The following is a 15,855-nucleotide window of genomic DNA, read 5'->3' on the forward strand; positions in this document are numbered from 1 at the left end:
TTCCAGGGGCCCTCTGGAAAATTTCCATGTTAGTTTAAGGTCAAAAAGACTTCATTTAGAATTTGATTTTGGGGAAGTTTGTCAAAAATATCAGAAGATTTTATAACTTGATCAAATAGGGTCATAGGTCATTGTGAAACAATACTTAGTTACCTATTTAATCAAAATAACAAAGATTTCCTAGGTAGACACTGAAGGTTACATAGTTCTGAGCAAAACTTAGCTCTTTTAATATCTAGAGGACTAGGTTTATTTAAGTAATCAATGACCTGATAATGACAACATAGAACATAGGTGATTATTTTGACAAGATATAATATCTTTGTTATTTCTAGGCAGATTACTTAAAGAAAAACCTTCCGTAATCTCTTATTTTCAAGAACAGACTTATAGAAAACAAAAAATGTTGACCTTCTCACAGAGAAAAAAACAAATTCCAATTTTGCACCAGCCAACTTTTGATATTCAAACTTATTTACATAACTAAATTCATTCTACTTATCTAGTCCTGACCACATGTAAAATTCCTTTTCCTTATTATTTCTAGTAGGCTTAACTAACTGCACATATAAGAATATTTAACTCTTAGTAACCTTTAATTCTAGTGAAAACTAAGAAGTAAGCATTATAAACTGTCATTTATATCAGCATTCTGTTTACTGCCAGACTTATAAACACTTTTTATAATTTCTGGAAAAATGCTCACAATGGCACAAAAGATGTTTGCTAATAGACCCAAATATCTTTAATTCCTTTGTGAAAGGAAGCAAAAAGTGGATAAACCTATGCCCAGTAATAAATGTTTCAATATTTTATCCTATTTGGAAATGGTCTGGATATTCAATGACTATCCATCATTTAATTCAACTTAGCAAAACTTTAAGGTCTCAGGATACTAGAAAGCTTTGGGGTAAGTACGAAAAAGTTCATCTAGAAACTTTTCTCTCACTTACACCCATTTAATTTACTTGTTTTCAATAATTATGTTTAGACCACCCACAAAAACCTCATGAGACATTAGACAAAGTCTGTTAATGTTCTAGGTTATTTTTCTGGCTGACAAATTTTGCAAGAGATAACATGAATTTATTTGACTAATAAGCCCAGGTAGAATAAAAAGTTTTGTCTGCATTATATTCAATGTTATTAACTCTAAAGGCATATCTATTTTCATTAAACCATCAAACTTAAACTAGCCTTTATTTACCAAACATTATCGCAGATCATGTGAACTTGAAAAGCATTTGGGTTAGTTTGAATCCTAAATTTGTAAAAGGCTTGCTTGTTTAAGCCAGTTAAATGGAGCTCTTTTACAAATTAACTTTAGCAATACCATTCAAAGGTAGAAAAATGCCACACACCTACAACACATATATAGACACACATGAGCATACAGACAGACATAAACAGAGATCTTACAGTTTTCATTTAAAAATTTTCCTTGAACTAGATTTTTGGGCAAGAGTGCTGCTTTAGCAATTTGTATTTTTTTTAAAGTCCCCTTCCCCACCTCCTTTTTTTTTTCCTGCAGTTCTCTAGAGCTATACTTCTAGCTTTGCAAAGACTTTTAAGATAAGGACAGTTGTTCTCAATTCCTTAAAGAACTGCGTTGGAGCCTGGATGCTAACGGACTGACATACCCCTCTACCTATGTTGGAATGTTTCTCTCTGGTTACATTTAGCTTAGAGAAGATGGCCAAAAAAAATTTTTTTTAATCTGTCAGGCTCTGAATATCAGCTTCCAATTTGGCCAAACCTCTGGTTATAAAGTTATTAAATCCTTTCAAATATCTTGTCAGTTTTCAGCCAGGACAAACAATGGATATTTCTGGTAATATTGAACAAACTCTTGGACTCAAGAGGTGTCCCCCGAAAGGGTGCAAAAGATATTATATTCACAAGATCTAGAGTCACCCAAAGGCAAGCAAAAGAAAGAACTGACAACTTGCATGTCCCAGGCAGGCAGAAAGCCAAGCCAGGTACTTAGGGCATCAAGCAAGACAAGCAAGAAGGCAATGGCTATCCCTGGGAGAGAAAGGATCAATAACCAATGGATCTGTATTGGAAAGGAAGGGACAAGTTGAAATTTTATTTTCCTCTTTCACCTGGGCACTATAGACAGGTTCAGTAGAACTGGGTTTGGTAAGAATTCTTACCTTTCCCTGGCTTCTGCCATTTTTCCCTGGATCCCCTCTACAGGCTCCTGTTTTTTATTCACTTTAATTTTAGCTTTCCTTGGCAATTTAAGGGCATAGTGTAACAGTTTACCAGAAGATCCCTCAAAGTCTCATCAGCTCTGAGAGGTGTCCATATGGGGGCCCTCCTTCGAAGATAGGCATGGGGGTGTCTGTAAGGCCATTAACATGGTGGGCTTTTGTTTACGGTCTCCTGTTCTCTTTAGAGTGGAAAAGGCAATTCAGACAGGATTACTAGAATGAATACTTAAGTAAAGGAGGAAAGAGGGGACCACTGGAGTTATGTCAGTCTTACAGTCTTTTGTTTTAGGAACCTCTTATATCTTTAATTTTTTCTTAGCTCTTTGCAACAGAACTTTCAGTGGAGCTATTTTGAAATTTTGAACCCTTTTGGAGGCTTTTGCATACCAATTAAAATATGTATCCCTTGCTTTTAAGTTCACTTCTTTTTTTTTTTTTTTTGCGGTATGCGGGCCTCTCACTGTTGTGGCCTCTCCCGTTGTGGAGCACAGGCTCCGGACGCACAGGCTCAGCGGCCATGGCTCACGGGCCCAGCCGCTCCGCGGCATGTGGGATCTTCCCGGACCGGGGCACGAACCCGTGTCCCCTGCATCGGCAGGTGGACCCCCAACCACTGCGCCACCAGGGAAGCCCTTAAGTTCACTTCTTAAAAGATTTTATCTAATTGGAATGTTCCTCATAATGGCCATTGTAATTTCCCTGAGGGCTGGCAGCAGTTCGGTAGGACCCTAGCTTCATATGGGGTTCAACTCACATTTCTGTCCAGCCATATTTTGCCACAAATGGAGTGCCACCCACATTTCTGTCTGGTCATATTTTGGGGATTCCCAACATGATAGTTACCAGGTAAAACTCTCAGGACACAGTAAGATTTTGACATTTTTGTAGACATCTATAGCTTCTGCGATTATAGTTCTTAGACATAAAATAGGCAGTTGTGCCAGAAGGCGGTGCACTTTACTCTTTAGAAATTAAAGATCCCATCTCTTTTAGCTAGCCTTTATCTACACAAAACAGGACAAACAAGTATGTGTACCTTAACACTGCAGAATTAAGTACAGTAAATACCAAATACTGCAGCCTGGCCAAGAAAAAGGCCCTGGTACACTACCAACAATTCCCAACTTGGAACCTGAGCCTGAGGTAAAGAACTGAACCAGCAGACCTCAACAAATAGGGTCTGTGGACTGATTCCAAACAAATGGGGAACTGTAGCTAGCAGTTCCCAACATGGAATCTAGGGACAGAACCATAAGCTGGGGTTTCCAGTCAAATAGGAAATTGTGGTCGGAACTACCAGAAATACCCAACATGGAACTAGTGATTCCAAACAAATTGGGAACCAACTGGAAAGCCAGTTAGATCTGGAGTTCAACACAAAAAGAGCAGAGCTCAAACCGAGAGGAACTTACCAAACAGTCCCCAGAAATGGAGAGAAAGACAGTGGACTCAGATAGGAGTTTGCAGGTATCACGACTGTGTTTCTTGTTGTCCCAAAATGCCATCAGAACTTCACTTTGGATCACACTGCTGCCACCAAATCTGTTAAAAAACCAAAATTCATCTGACTAAATTTTAAAGCTCTAATTAGCTTTATTGAATGATTCATGAATTAGGCAGCATCCTTCTGTGAGTAGAGGGGAGCTCCAAAGGGCTACCAAAAGGGAAAGATTTTTAAAGGCAGGACAAGCAAGTCATAAAGAAAAAAGATTATTTCAGGGCTCCCCTGGTGGCGCAGTGGTTGAGAGTCCGCCTGCCGATGCAGGGGACACGGGTTCGTGCCCCGGTCCAGGAAGATCCCACATGCCGCGGAGCGGCTGGGCCCGTGAGCCATGGCTGCTGAGCCTGTGTGTCTGGAGCCTGTGCTCCGCAACGGGAGAGGCCACAACAGTGAGAGGCCCGCGTACTGCAAAAAAAAAAAAAAAGATTATTTCAGGCTTAGGTAACCTACCTATGGGGGACAGAAAAGGTCTATGTGGCAGATTACTTCATCTTCCTTTGGGGAATGAACGTATTACCTCATTGGTATTGACTAGAAAATTCTTGACTGCCTGGTTAAGACTAAATTTCAATTAGGTTAGGTATTAAGCCCCAATATGGTGGTGTGGCTTAGCATAAGTGACTCCATCTTGGGCCTGTGGTTTTCTTTTTAACAGCACAGAGTCAGACACTTCATGTAGACAGGAGAAGCAATTGTGCCTGTTGGTCATGAGGAGGCAGTGACACTAGATGTAGGGAACATATACTCTTACAAGTTTAAGGTATGCATGGGCTACTCAGGACTTTGTGCCCAGGACACTTGGGTTTGACATACATAGATGAAATTTTATTGGGGGTGAGGCAGGTAGACAATAAAAAAGTAATCTGGTAGTCATTGTCTCTCATGCTCTTCTACATAGGATCTGAACCTAGAATGACTGTGAAGAAATTACTTAACCTTGTTATTTTCAGTTTCATCATCTCTGAAATGGGGAGAAAATTATTCATTTATTCAGTCATTTGTTCATGCCCTCATTTAGGCATCTGTTATTTATAAAACACCTACTGTGTACCAAGCACTCTCATTTTCAGAATGGTAATAAAGATTAAAAGAGACAATGGGGCTTCCCTGGTGGCGCAGTGTTTGAGAGTCCACCTGCCGCTGCAGGGGACATGGGTTCGTACCCCGGTCTGGGAAGATCCCACATGCCGCGGAGCGGCTGGGCCGGTGAGCCATGGCCGCTGAGCCTGCGCGTCCAGAGCCTGTGCTCCGCAACGGGAGAGGCCACAACAGTGAGAAGCCCGCATACCGCAAAAAAAAAAAAAAAAAAAAAAAGAATAAATATAAGGTCCAATATCTGGCATAAAATGGATGCTTAATACACAATAGCTATTAATGTTTTGCTGTGCCTCCAAGGATTCCAATGCAGTTTAATTAATGTGCATATGCAACCAACCTGTACCATACCCACCACCCACTAGAGTTTTGAGCAAGATTGGCTTCCCACTAACCTCAACAACAATTCCTCACAAATCACGGATTACAGAACTTTCATCTGAGTGAAAGTTTAGACTAGAATGTTAAAAAGAACCTACTTTTAAAAGACATTTTTTAATTGAAAGTGGGCCACTCAGCTTCCAATGAAATCTTCTCTTAAGTGGGTACGTCTTTGACTGGTGTTCTCTGAAAGGAATATAAGATTTAGATTTATTTTCATTGACTTAGAATTCTTAAAGCTAGCCCAGAGGTTAATGATGAAGGAAGTCTCGATGAACAAGCAGCTGTTTGTATGGTCCTCCGAAGCTTCAGTTAAACACTTGACCGTTCCTTTTTCCTAGGGAAGAAATCACTGTGACAGTGCTCCTTCTCATTATAAATCTTCTCTCAGCATACACATTTTTAATGCTAACTCAAATGCTAATTGGTGAAAATATAACTCTAGTTATGATTTGGAGTCTGTTAATCTTGCTGCTTCATAAGCCAGCCTCTTTGTTTAGCAGACGATAAGGTGTGTGTGGGGGGGAGTTTTGCTGCTGAGAAAATGGGCTGCTGGTGATACTGTGCTCCAAAGACGCAGGCATCCGTGACGGTTTGGTTGTAAATAAGACTAAGAAATTCAAAATAAAGGCTAACCTAGTTTTCCTCCTCCTTTTGCAAATCTCTGCTCGATCTGCCGCCACCATCGTCTGCAGAACGGCTACACGCCTTTGCACCAGGCCGCCCAGCAGGGCCACACGCACATCATCAACGTCCTGCTGCCGCACGGGGCCAAGCCCAACGCCACCACCGCGGTAAGGCGGCGCCGGCTGCCCCTTTCCGCGCAGCTCCTTCCTTGCCCCCGCCCCTATCCCCCTCCAGGGGGGCCGCTTGGCTGAGCTGAGTCCCCATACAGCCTCCTTAAATGAGCCTCCGCACTCCGGAAAGCCTGGGATTTCCAGAAATCAGCCTGGGATTTCCCTGAGAGCGCTCGTCCCGGGAGGGAGCGCTCGTCCCGGGAGGGAGCGCTCGTCCCGGGAGGGAGCGCTCGTCCCGGGAGGGAGCGCTCGTCCCGGGAGGGAGCGCTCGTCCCGGGAGGGAGCGCTCGTCCCGGGAGGGAGCGCTCGTCCCGGGAGGGAGCGCTCGTCCCGGGAGGGAGCGCTCGTCCCGGGAGGGAGCGCGCCGCGGCCTGACCCAGTCTTTCCTCCGGGAGGGGGCCCTGCGCTCGGGCTGCTGGAAAGAGCTCGGCTTCCAGCTGGCTCTCGGCTGGGCGCGGAGTCCGACCCCTCCCGCCCGGCCTTCTTAAGGGAGCACAGTTTCCGAGGCCGCTGGCTCCGACTAAGCTGTTTGGGATGTGGAGCCGTTGAATTGTAAACTAAGCGGTGCAATTTAACAAACCGGGATCCCCAGTGGCTGCTGGAGCCTGCGTTGCTTGCTTGTGTCCTTTTGCTGCACGGTGAGCTTCTGCACAGCTGCAGCTAAATATGTTACTGTGTTCCCTGTGGTAACATCTTACCTGCAACAGATGGCCTGACCTCTGTTGAGGAGTGAGTGTACTTGGTACTTGAATAGTTTTCTTCGGAGGCCTCATCCTCAGTTCAAGAGTTACTTTCCTAAGCATAGTACAGGATTCGGAGAGGGGTTTGACAACTTTAGGGTTAAAGCCGTCAAGCACTTCTTATTAGAAAGAGCAAGCAGCTGCAGCTTGTTGTGTTACCATGGTGACCTGGGCTATAGTCTAGAGAAGTTACAAAGAAGATTCAGATGTAATGGTAAAAACTAGTGATTTTCCTAAGCTGTGCCTGTTTTGGAAGGAAATGCTGGCTCATGTGGAGCCGCGGGTGAGCTCATTGGCTCACATCGCCGTCCTCCCTCCCGGCTCTCACTCTCTCTTTCACTCTGTCTTCAGAATGGCAACACTGCCTTGGCGATTGCTAAGCGTCTGGGCTACATCTCCGTGGTGGACACCCTGAAGGTTGTAACCGAGGAGGTCACCACCACCACCACGGTAAGTGAAAGGAACCCATCGGCTTCGGCTCCCTTGTGGCTTTTAAGCCACAGACATTTTCACTTACAAAATGTTTTGAGCTTTTGATTTTGAACTTCTTTTATTGTAGAGCATACATTGAAGTATGCAGATGTAAAGGCATTTACACAACTAGTAACAGGGATTTCAGCTTCCTTTAGTCAACATAAATCCATATAAAATGCGTGAATGTAATTTTATAATACTTCCTTTTTCTGTGACTGACTTCTTTTTTTCTGGCTCCTCTGCCCTGTTGCTGTAGTTGGGTGTGACACCTACCGCTGGCAAAGTGGTAGGACACTCCACAGCAAACTTTTTATCTTAGCCCGGAGGTCACGCCAGACTCTGGGAAGACCCTGATCCCTGCTACGCTCACGACTGGGTCAGATGCATTCCCAGTGAGAACAATTCATCCTGCTTTTCTTCCTATTTCGGATTATTTTTTATTCAAAGAGAAAATCGAATGTGCTTAAGAGAGAAACTGTGTCTGTATCTTGACAGAATATATATGTAACATTTTTTATTTTCGCTGTTTGGAATATGACTGCTGATTCTTTAGGAGAGAAAAGTGATCATCACTGGCCTTTGCCAGAGAAACTCTGGAAGAGTGAGGACCGTGATGTTAATGAGTCCTAATGCTCTTGTGCTATTCAGCTGGAGCAAAGCTTAAAAGGAGGCCTCCTGAGAGGAAACTCGCAGCTGAAAAGTGCTCTTCTCTTTGCATATATTTATTAACTTTTCTCCTTAAGCATCAACTCTAAGAACAACAGCTCTTTAATTTCTCTTCATAAAGTAGAAAAGTAGACCGACAGCAGAACATTTAGATGTTCCTGAGAGACAATAAGATCATGAATCAACAAATATAAAATTCTGAATGAGGTTCTAGTAAATGCTCCAAGCTACGAATAATGCATATAGAGTTTTGGAACACCTGGTACTTTTGATAGATGTAAGGAAAAAGAAAGGAATTTTGTTCTTCAGGCTGACAGCAAGTCCCTGTTGACAGATATTGAGGTAGTTGGTTTGATGTGAAGTTTTAAATAGAGTGGAGTATGATTTATTAATGAACTACAAGACAGAGACTGAATTTAGATGAGAGAATGGCACTGTGTGTTTTCTCAAGCAAAATCTTTGGCCAGTGTACCACAATATTTTTAAAGATTTAAAGTATAGTGTCAATAAATTATATAGTAGAAAAACAAGTCTTGTCATCACCTCGCACTATACTTCTGAGTCACTACATATGGCTAAATCGTAATGGCTTTTTCTTACTATATGATTTGTTATACCAGGAAAATCTTCATACTGGGCACCTGTACATATATCTTTATTTGGCATCTTTGAAACAATGTGCACATCACAGATAAGTGAAGGTTTTGGTGGCAAGATTGGGTAAACACTTTTGTTCTTAGAAGTCATGTTTTCTCTCAACTTTACCTCTTGCATGTTCTGGGAATTATGCATGTACATTTTTATCAGATGACCACTAGATGGCAAACTTGCATCTTTTAGCTATCTTGACCTGCTTTTTCTTCCATTCATTTCATTAATTCATTCCTTTAGTATTTATTGGATATAAAATATGTGCTGGGTTCTGTGCTCAGTGCTGAAGTGTCATCAATGGTGAAAACACTACTCCTCCCTACCGGCAACTTACAGTGTAGTGGGAGTGAAGAATGAGACTTAAGTTTTGTAAGAAAATATCAATAAATTCTTGTTTAATATCAATAGAACTATAGAACGTACACGTCTAATTTCAAAGAGATCTCAGGCTCACAAATATTACTTAGAGTGAATGAATTTAACTATACAGATCTATATTTAAAAAGAGGAGCAATTTTTTTAAATACTATTGCTAAAGTTCTCAAATACCCTGTCAGAAATCAGACATATGGTCATATCTCCACATATGTAGCTCTAGGGGGATGTGAAAACTCCTCATAAAACTCTCTGTGAGCTTTTTTTCTTTTCTGGTAACTATTAATCTCTATGCTGCCTAGCTAATCATTGCTCCAATAAAAACCACCATACTTAGAAATCAAGTTTCTAGGTGAAAAGCCAGCAAACAAATGTAAAACATAACAGCATGTCTGCTTTCAGTTGGGAAAATAAGAAATCATTGCCCACATTAACTAAACAAGTACCCCCTTTATCTAAATGGGTAGTTTTATTGGTTACATGTTTTAATGCTGCCCTATCTTTACTTTCTTCTTCTCTTAGAATTCGATTCTTAGAACTGTGAGTTTTATTGTTTTGTGAAATGGAATTTGGGGTTAAGGATTGAAAATATGAACTTATTCCTTCCGTGATGTGAGTCTTCTTACTTTATACTTCTTCTCTTTCAGAAGAGATTTTCATTCATTCTTTTCCCACATAACGATGATATTAATGATATTAAAAACTATAACTAAAATTTAGTAGTTACAAATATGCCAGACACTGAGGGTAGATCTAGGATTCAAATTTAGGTTGTCAGATTCCAAAATCCATATTCTTAACCACTCTGATGTAACTGATCTTGACTTTGCTAAAAGTAGCTTACCAGGAATTTTCAACTTTTAAAAACTCACTTAAATAGCGCCCTTTATGGATTTTCATGGAAGTATCATATTCAGTATCATTTTCTAAAATCTACAGATTCACTAAAAATAATTTGGAACTACTCACTGGTGGTAGGTAAATAGCACGAGGCAATAATTATGTAAAATTAATCCAATTAAATTTCATGTTACTACCATTTGAATGTAATAGTTGAACTACAGCCATACATCTAACATACGAATTTCACATCATTGGCTTCATACGATGTGCCATTTGAGCAGCAATGTGAGTTCTCTGCCATCAGAGAAAGTTTCCTTTGCTATTCCTCCTTCCAGAATTCTTCACCCCAAAGTATGAATAAAGTCATTGTGTGGAGAGAAGAGTAAGGCAGCAGTTTGTAAAGGAACAGTCACTGCTTCCGAAATTTGTGAGACATTTTTGGAATCCTGGTTTGTTTCCTTAACCTTTGCTTTTCTAACTTTACTTCGTAAGACCTAGCAGAGGATATGAGACAGTTGAGCACTCTCTGGGGATTACAGTCATTGTCTATTTGCCGGAATGGACATCAGAGTGGGAGGGACACATTTCTGGCAGCAGAAGCCAGCAAGCTCAGTCTCCTAATGCAGTTTGGAAGAACTGTGAGATATGACTCATCCCTATACTTACTGATCAGCTATCATCAATTATTTGCATAGTTTTAAAGTGATCGTTGCATATAATCATTGATATGTAGAGCATAAATTACTGAATAAGCTACTAAAATAAAAATGACATTATAGTTATATTACCATTTAAACTTTGGTTCTAAATCTTATCTGATGCCATAAGTCCGTTAAAATGGGAATCATAAAAGTGGCAGTGCAATAAATACATGTAAAGTCATTTGACACTTTTTAAGTGGAGTCAAGAACTTTTCTTTGAATACAGGTCCATTGACTAGAAGGCTAAGTTGTCATTCTTGAACAAAGAACATCTGTAATACATACTGTATTGTGTGTGTCTATCCTATAATGTCTATATCTATATACAATTTATCCTGTGTATTATCTTAAAGAGACACTATTCTGAGTGCAGAACCTTTTTAAACTTCTGACATTTTTTCCCCAACGTGCTATAATTGTCTCAGCCACACCTGAGTAGCAGTTATTTTTGGAGACTCACCTTTGTTGAGACTTTCCAAACCATTTACCTTAGTTTTTATAGAAAAATATTACTTATGTAGTATTTAACTTATATATAAAAATTATGTTAACATGTACAACTGGTATAAAGGGGTTTGGGAGCAAAACCAGGTTTAGCTTGTAGCACTGATGGGAGCCAATGTGTGTGGACACTGGAAGGTGGCATACTAGCCAAGGTCACTCGCCACGCTGTGACTTATTGTGACTTGCTGAGTAAGTGGTACAAAGGAAGTGGTTGACCAGGGAGATGGGCTAAATGAAGAGCAGTAAAGCACACTTTTTCTTTTGCACAAAAAAAAAAGCAGATATTATCCCCCATTTATAAAACACCATGTGAGGACTCATGTTTGATTTTCTACATCATGAGAAATGTTAAAAACTCATTATTAACTCTGCCATCTATCGCATTCTATTTGTTTTGCCACATTATATGATTTAATTACATCCTATTAAACTTATGCATCGTGCACTACTCATTTTAACTTTTAAAGTAGTTTCTCATCTTGACCATAGAATCCGAGATTCTATAGCAGAAGAAGACGCCCATGATCATTTAATTATATCCTTGTTTTCTTTGGGCTATTCAGATGTACTTGCATAAAACCATATTTATGTTTGGCTAATCAAGTTTTCAAAGGACACTTCATTTAAAAGGACAATTTTTTTCATTTCTTATCACATTACTAATGAGTGGGAAGACTTATTTATTATCCATTCAACAAATATTTACTGACGACCTTTTAAGGGTCAGGCACTATGTCATGTACAAAGGCATACTATATTTACTACATTGTGTATAGAAAGCAGTTTTAATATCTGTGCCAAAAAATATCCATGACCAATACGATCAGTGTTACTTTTTCTATTGCCACATATATTTGCTGATAATAACCTTAATAGCATTCAATAACCAAACTAAAGCAAAGTTAGTTCCACTCTCACAAGTTCAAAGAAAATATAGTCACATTATCAGCATCTGAAAATAGAAACTGAGAAGGTCAGGCAATATAATTTAATCATTTAAAGTGTATTTCCATCAGTTATTTTCAAATGGAGAAGCATCTTCTTGTGGAAATGTTTCCTATGAAGGGCAAATACTCTAGAACATTTCTGCAAAAATGGACTTTCTGGTGTGGTCTAATGCAGTAGGTATCCCTTAAAATTTTTAATCATTTAATGTACATTTAGATACTTATTTTAAAAGTTTCCCCAAAAGTCATAGTTTAATTGAATGTCATTGTCTCTATCCTGTATTTTAAATGTAAGTCATTTTTCTGCAATCTATACATTTTCCTAATGCAGGAAAGTGGGTCGCAAATTGAGCTGCACAATAGACCCACCTGAGGAACTTTAAAAAATATCTATAGCTGGCCCTGTCTTCAGGGATGCGGATTTAATTGGCTTGTGTTGAGACCCAAGCAACAATATGTTTTAAATTTCTCTAATAATTATAATATGCAGGTAGAGCTGAGAACCGTTAATATAGAACTTAGGTTATCATCTTTCTGTGTTAAATTCATAAATTAATTAATATTATAATTAAATGGTATATTTTTAAGTTTGTTCATTCATCAAATTCTTATTGACTACCTGTTATTCTCCAGAACTTTGGATAGATGCTTTTGTCTTTCGTACAGTGTTTAATTTGTTTTCAGTGAATAAGACATTATGGAATTATTTAGACATCAGAAACAACACGCTGGAAAGCTGAATTTACTACTCTAGTCTACAACTGTACCTTCATCTGGATAACATGAGACTTTCTTTACTTTCTGCATTTCTTCCTTTTCTTTTCTTCCCAAAGAAAATCTATGTGGTCATTATGTGGATCTTAAATGTATTATGTCATCAATTTATTCCAATATGTATTTGAGAAGCCCCTACTATGTTTCAGGTTCTGTGGAAACAACTTCTTCCATGACTCACACCCATGAGGTGGGAGGTGAAGGGGGCACGTACAGGTGTGTGTGATGTGGTGCACGTGATGCTATAGGAGTGGGTAGCGGCAGATAAACATGGTTGAACAAACACATTCATTGAGGAGGGTCAGGGTGTGTTTCTCCAAGGAAGTTACATCTTATGTGAGCCAAGACAAGAGAAGGAAGAACATTTCTGGTAAAGAAAAGGATATATGGGGGAAAAAAGCAGAGGCATAAGAGAACATGGCTGCCAACATGGTTGTAGCGTGTGGTGGAGGGATGAGGCCTCCCTGACAATCCTTACTACATCACCAAGCATCTTCCCAGCCAGTTTACCAGACCCTTGAACAACCCGGGGAATTCATCCGAATATAACTTACAGTCAGCCATCTGTAAGGATGGTTCCGCATCCATGGGTTCAACCAACCTCGGATCATGTAGTAATGTAGTGTTTACTATTGAAAGATATCCACGTGTAAGTGGACCCATGAGTTTCAAACCTGCATTGTTCGGGGATCAACTCTATTAAGTTTTCTTCTGAAGAAAATGGGAAGCCACTGAAAGGTTATGCAGTATCACATTGTGATTTAATCAGTCCTTCACATATAGAAATTATACCCCTGTATGTAAATATATTCTTAAATTAATCAGTTGAATTTCCCTGTAAAATTATTTGAAGTTCTCTACTGCTTTTGGAAAAAAAAGAGTTGGTGGTAGGGGTATTGTAGCCAAACAAGTCTGTAGTCTCTAGGTAGCAAAGCTTAAAAACCTAGACAACCTATTTACTGTATTTTAGTGGCTTTAGTTGAAGATTTTACTCTTATTTTAGGAGATTAGTTTTTAAATTTTCTCATAACAATGCCAAGCGATGTACTTAATGCACTTTCAATGCAGAAACTAGAGATAGGAATTTGAGACTCAACTATCTTTAGGTGATATTTCAAGTCATGAGATGTGGATTTTTATCCTTTTTTTTTATCACTGTGGTATCCCTGGTGTCTGAAACAGTGCCTGGCATGCAGTAGGCACTCAGAATGTTTCTTGAGTGCCTGAATGACTAAAATGTTCAGAGGCCCTTTGTTTTTAAGATTAATTTAATATCAAAATATAGTGATGATAAATTATGCTAGCTAATATTTACTGAATACTAACATATACTAAGCACTGTTCTTAGAGCTCTTATATATTTCATTTAACCTTCATAACAATTTTATGAAGTAGTATTATTATCCTGTTTTACAAATGATGAAACTGAGGCACAGAGAAATAAAGGGACTTGCTAAGGCCTCATAGCTAATAAATGATGAAGTTAGAATTTGAACCCATGTAGCCAGACTCCAGAGCCTGGTCTCTTAACCTTACCTCATCCATCAGGGATAGAAGGCAGTGCATCTGGCAACTCTGGAGGGCTATTATGGAAGGCAAATAAGCAGCAAGCCAGAATTGTAGACCCATGAAAGACTATAAGGATGGGTGATTCTCCACTGTTGATCCTCTAATCCCAGAAGAGATGCATCACATTTTCTGCCCCGAAGTTTATGTATTTCACATTGTTTACAACTTCGTTCCAGTGGCTTTGTTTTTCATAAATTGCACATATTCACTGCTTCTTTTGAAAGCTTTTCTGGAGACATTACTTAGTCCATTTGAGGGAAGCCCTGAAAACCTGAATCTGCTTTCTCAATAAGGCTATTAATGCTATTGCTAAAGAATTTATTTTGCAAATGGGAATTCAAAATAATGAACTTTCTCTTGCACAACTTCACTGGAGTAAACGATCATTTATCTTCAGAAAGAACAAATGAGTTTCCATGAAGGAGAATAAGAGACTAAGCTTCCAAAATGTCCGTGTGGAGAAGATGGAGTGCTCGGGGCCTGATCGCTTGCTGATGCTGTTGACTATGGCCTCTCCTCTGTGACTCTTTTGATCTTTTGTTTGATTTTTGTTCTTAAGTTGAGCATTAATGACTTTTGTCTTTCCAGACTATCACTGAAAAACACAAGCTAAATGTTCCTGAGACCATGACCGAGGTTCTTGATGTTTCTGATGAAGAGGGTAAGACTTTTGTTCATTCTCCTATGACATCTGTCATGGTCTTACACAAAGGAAACCATCCATTTTTTCAGGGAACAAGCTGGTACGGTGGATGTGCATGACAGCATCTTAGCACTTAAAGTAACCTTTTCACCTTTGTTTCAGTACATTTACTTTTTCAATTTGGGGGAGGGAGGATTTTGTTTATATATTTTCAACTGGTGTTATCTTTAATGACTTACTAAATAACAGGACTAGGACAAGGGAGAGAAACTGGAAGTCGGCCATCTGTTAAGATATCTACCTGATAATACAATTATTGTTAATATGTTTTAACTATGCTAAAATACATTTTTTATTAAAATGCTTTAAAGTAAAAGAACTTAACGTATACTCTATCAATGGTATATTGAGAAATCTCTGCTTTCTAATTAGTTCAAACATACAGAATATATTTTAAAACTAATATATAGAAAAAAATATATTTAAAAACTAATACATAGAAAAAAAGAGCCTTAGCGAAGGTTAAAAATAGTGCAGGAGTAAGTCATACAAATTCAACATAAGAATTTGATTCTTTAAGTCAGAAGAACTATATGCCCCCTATAGTTCTAGAGTTGATAAAAATTATCTAAGCCAGTGGATTTCAAAGGTCTGAGAAGCTCTACGAGGAGCACCAGGGACTGCCTTGGGGTGGGTATGGGGCATCATGCTAGAGGTACTGCCAGAAGGGTTTCTAGCTCCCCACCTCTACTTCAACTAGAGTAGTTGACTTTTCTTGAACAAAAAGAAAAATCTGCTAAAAAAATCATGAATGCAGCACATAAAGTATGCAACCAAGTTTCAGTAGTGCAGCTATTGGTCAAGTTGTATATACATGACATGACATGTATACATGAATACATGTACATAAGTGTACATGTTTGAAAAATTATTGCCATACTGACCCTAGTAGTAGGCCCAATACTAACTGCTTTTATG

General features: G+C 39.2%; 1 protein-coding gene across 2 annotated transcripts in view; it reads left to right on the forward strand.

The window, feature by feature from the left end:
• ANK2 (ankyrin 2) overlaps window positions 1–15,855 on the forward strand; it is a 242,204-nt gene that overhangs the window by 147,884 nt on the left and 78,465 nt on the right. For both annotated transcript variants that reach the window (XM_060012911.1, XM_060012912.1), the window contains 3 exons: window positions 5,889–5,987; window positions 7,082–7,180; window positions 14,823–14,895. In XM_060012911.1, coding sequence (XP_059868894.1) covers window positions 5,889–5,987; window positions 7,082–7,180; window positions 14,823–14,895 — 271 coding nt within the window. The remainder of the gene's footprint in view (window positions 1–5,888; window positions 5,988–7,081; window positions 7,181–14,822; window positions 14,896–15,855) is intronic.

Source organism: Delphinus delphis, chromosome 5, assembly GCF_949987515.2.
Source record: "Delphinus delphis chromosome 5, mDelDel1.2, whole genome shotgun sequence".
NCBI lineage: Eukaryota > Metazoa > Chordata > Mammalia > Artiodactyla > Delphinidae > Delphinus > Delphinus delphis.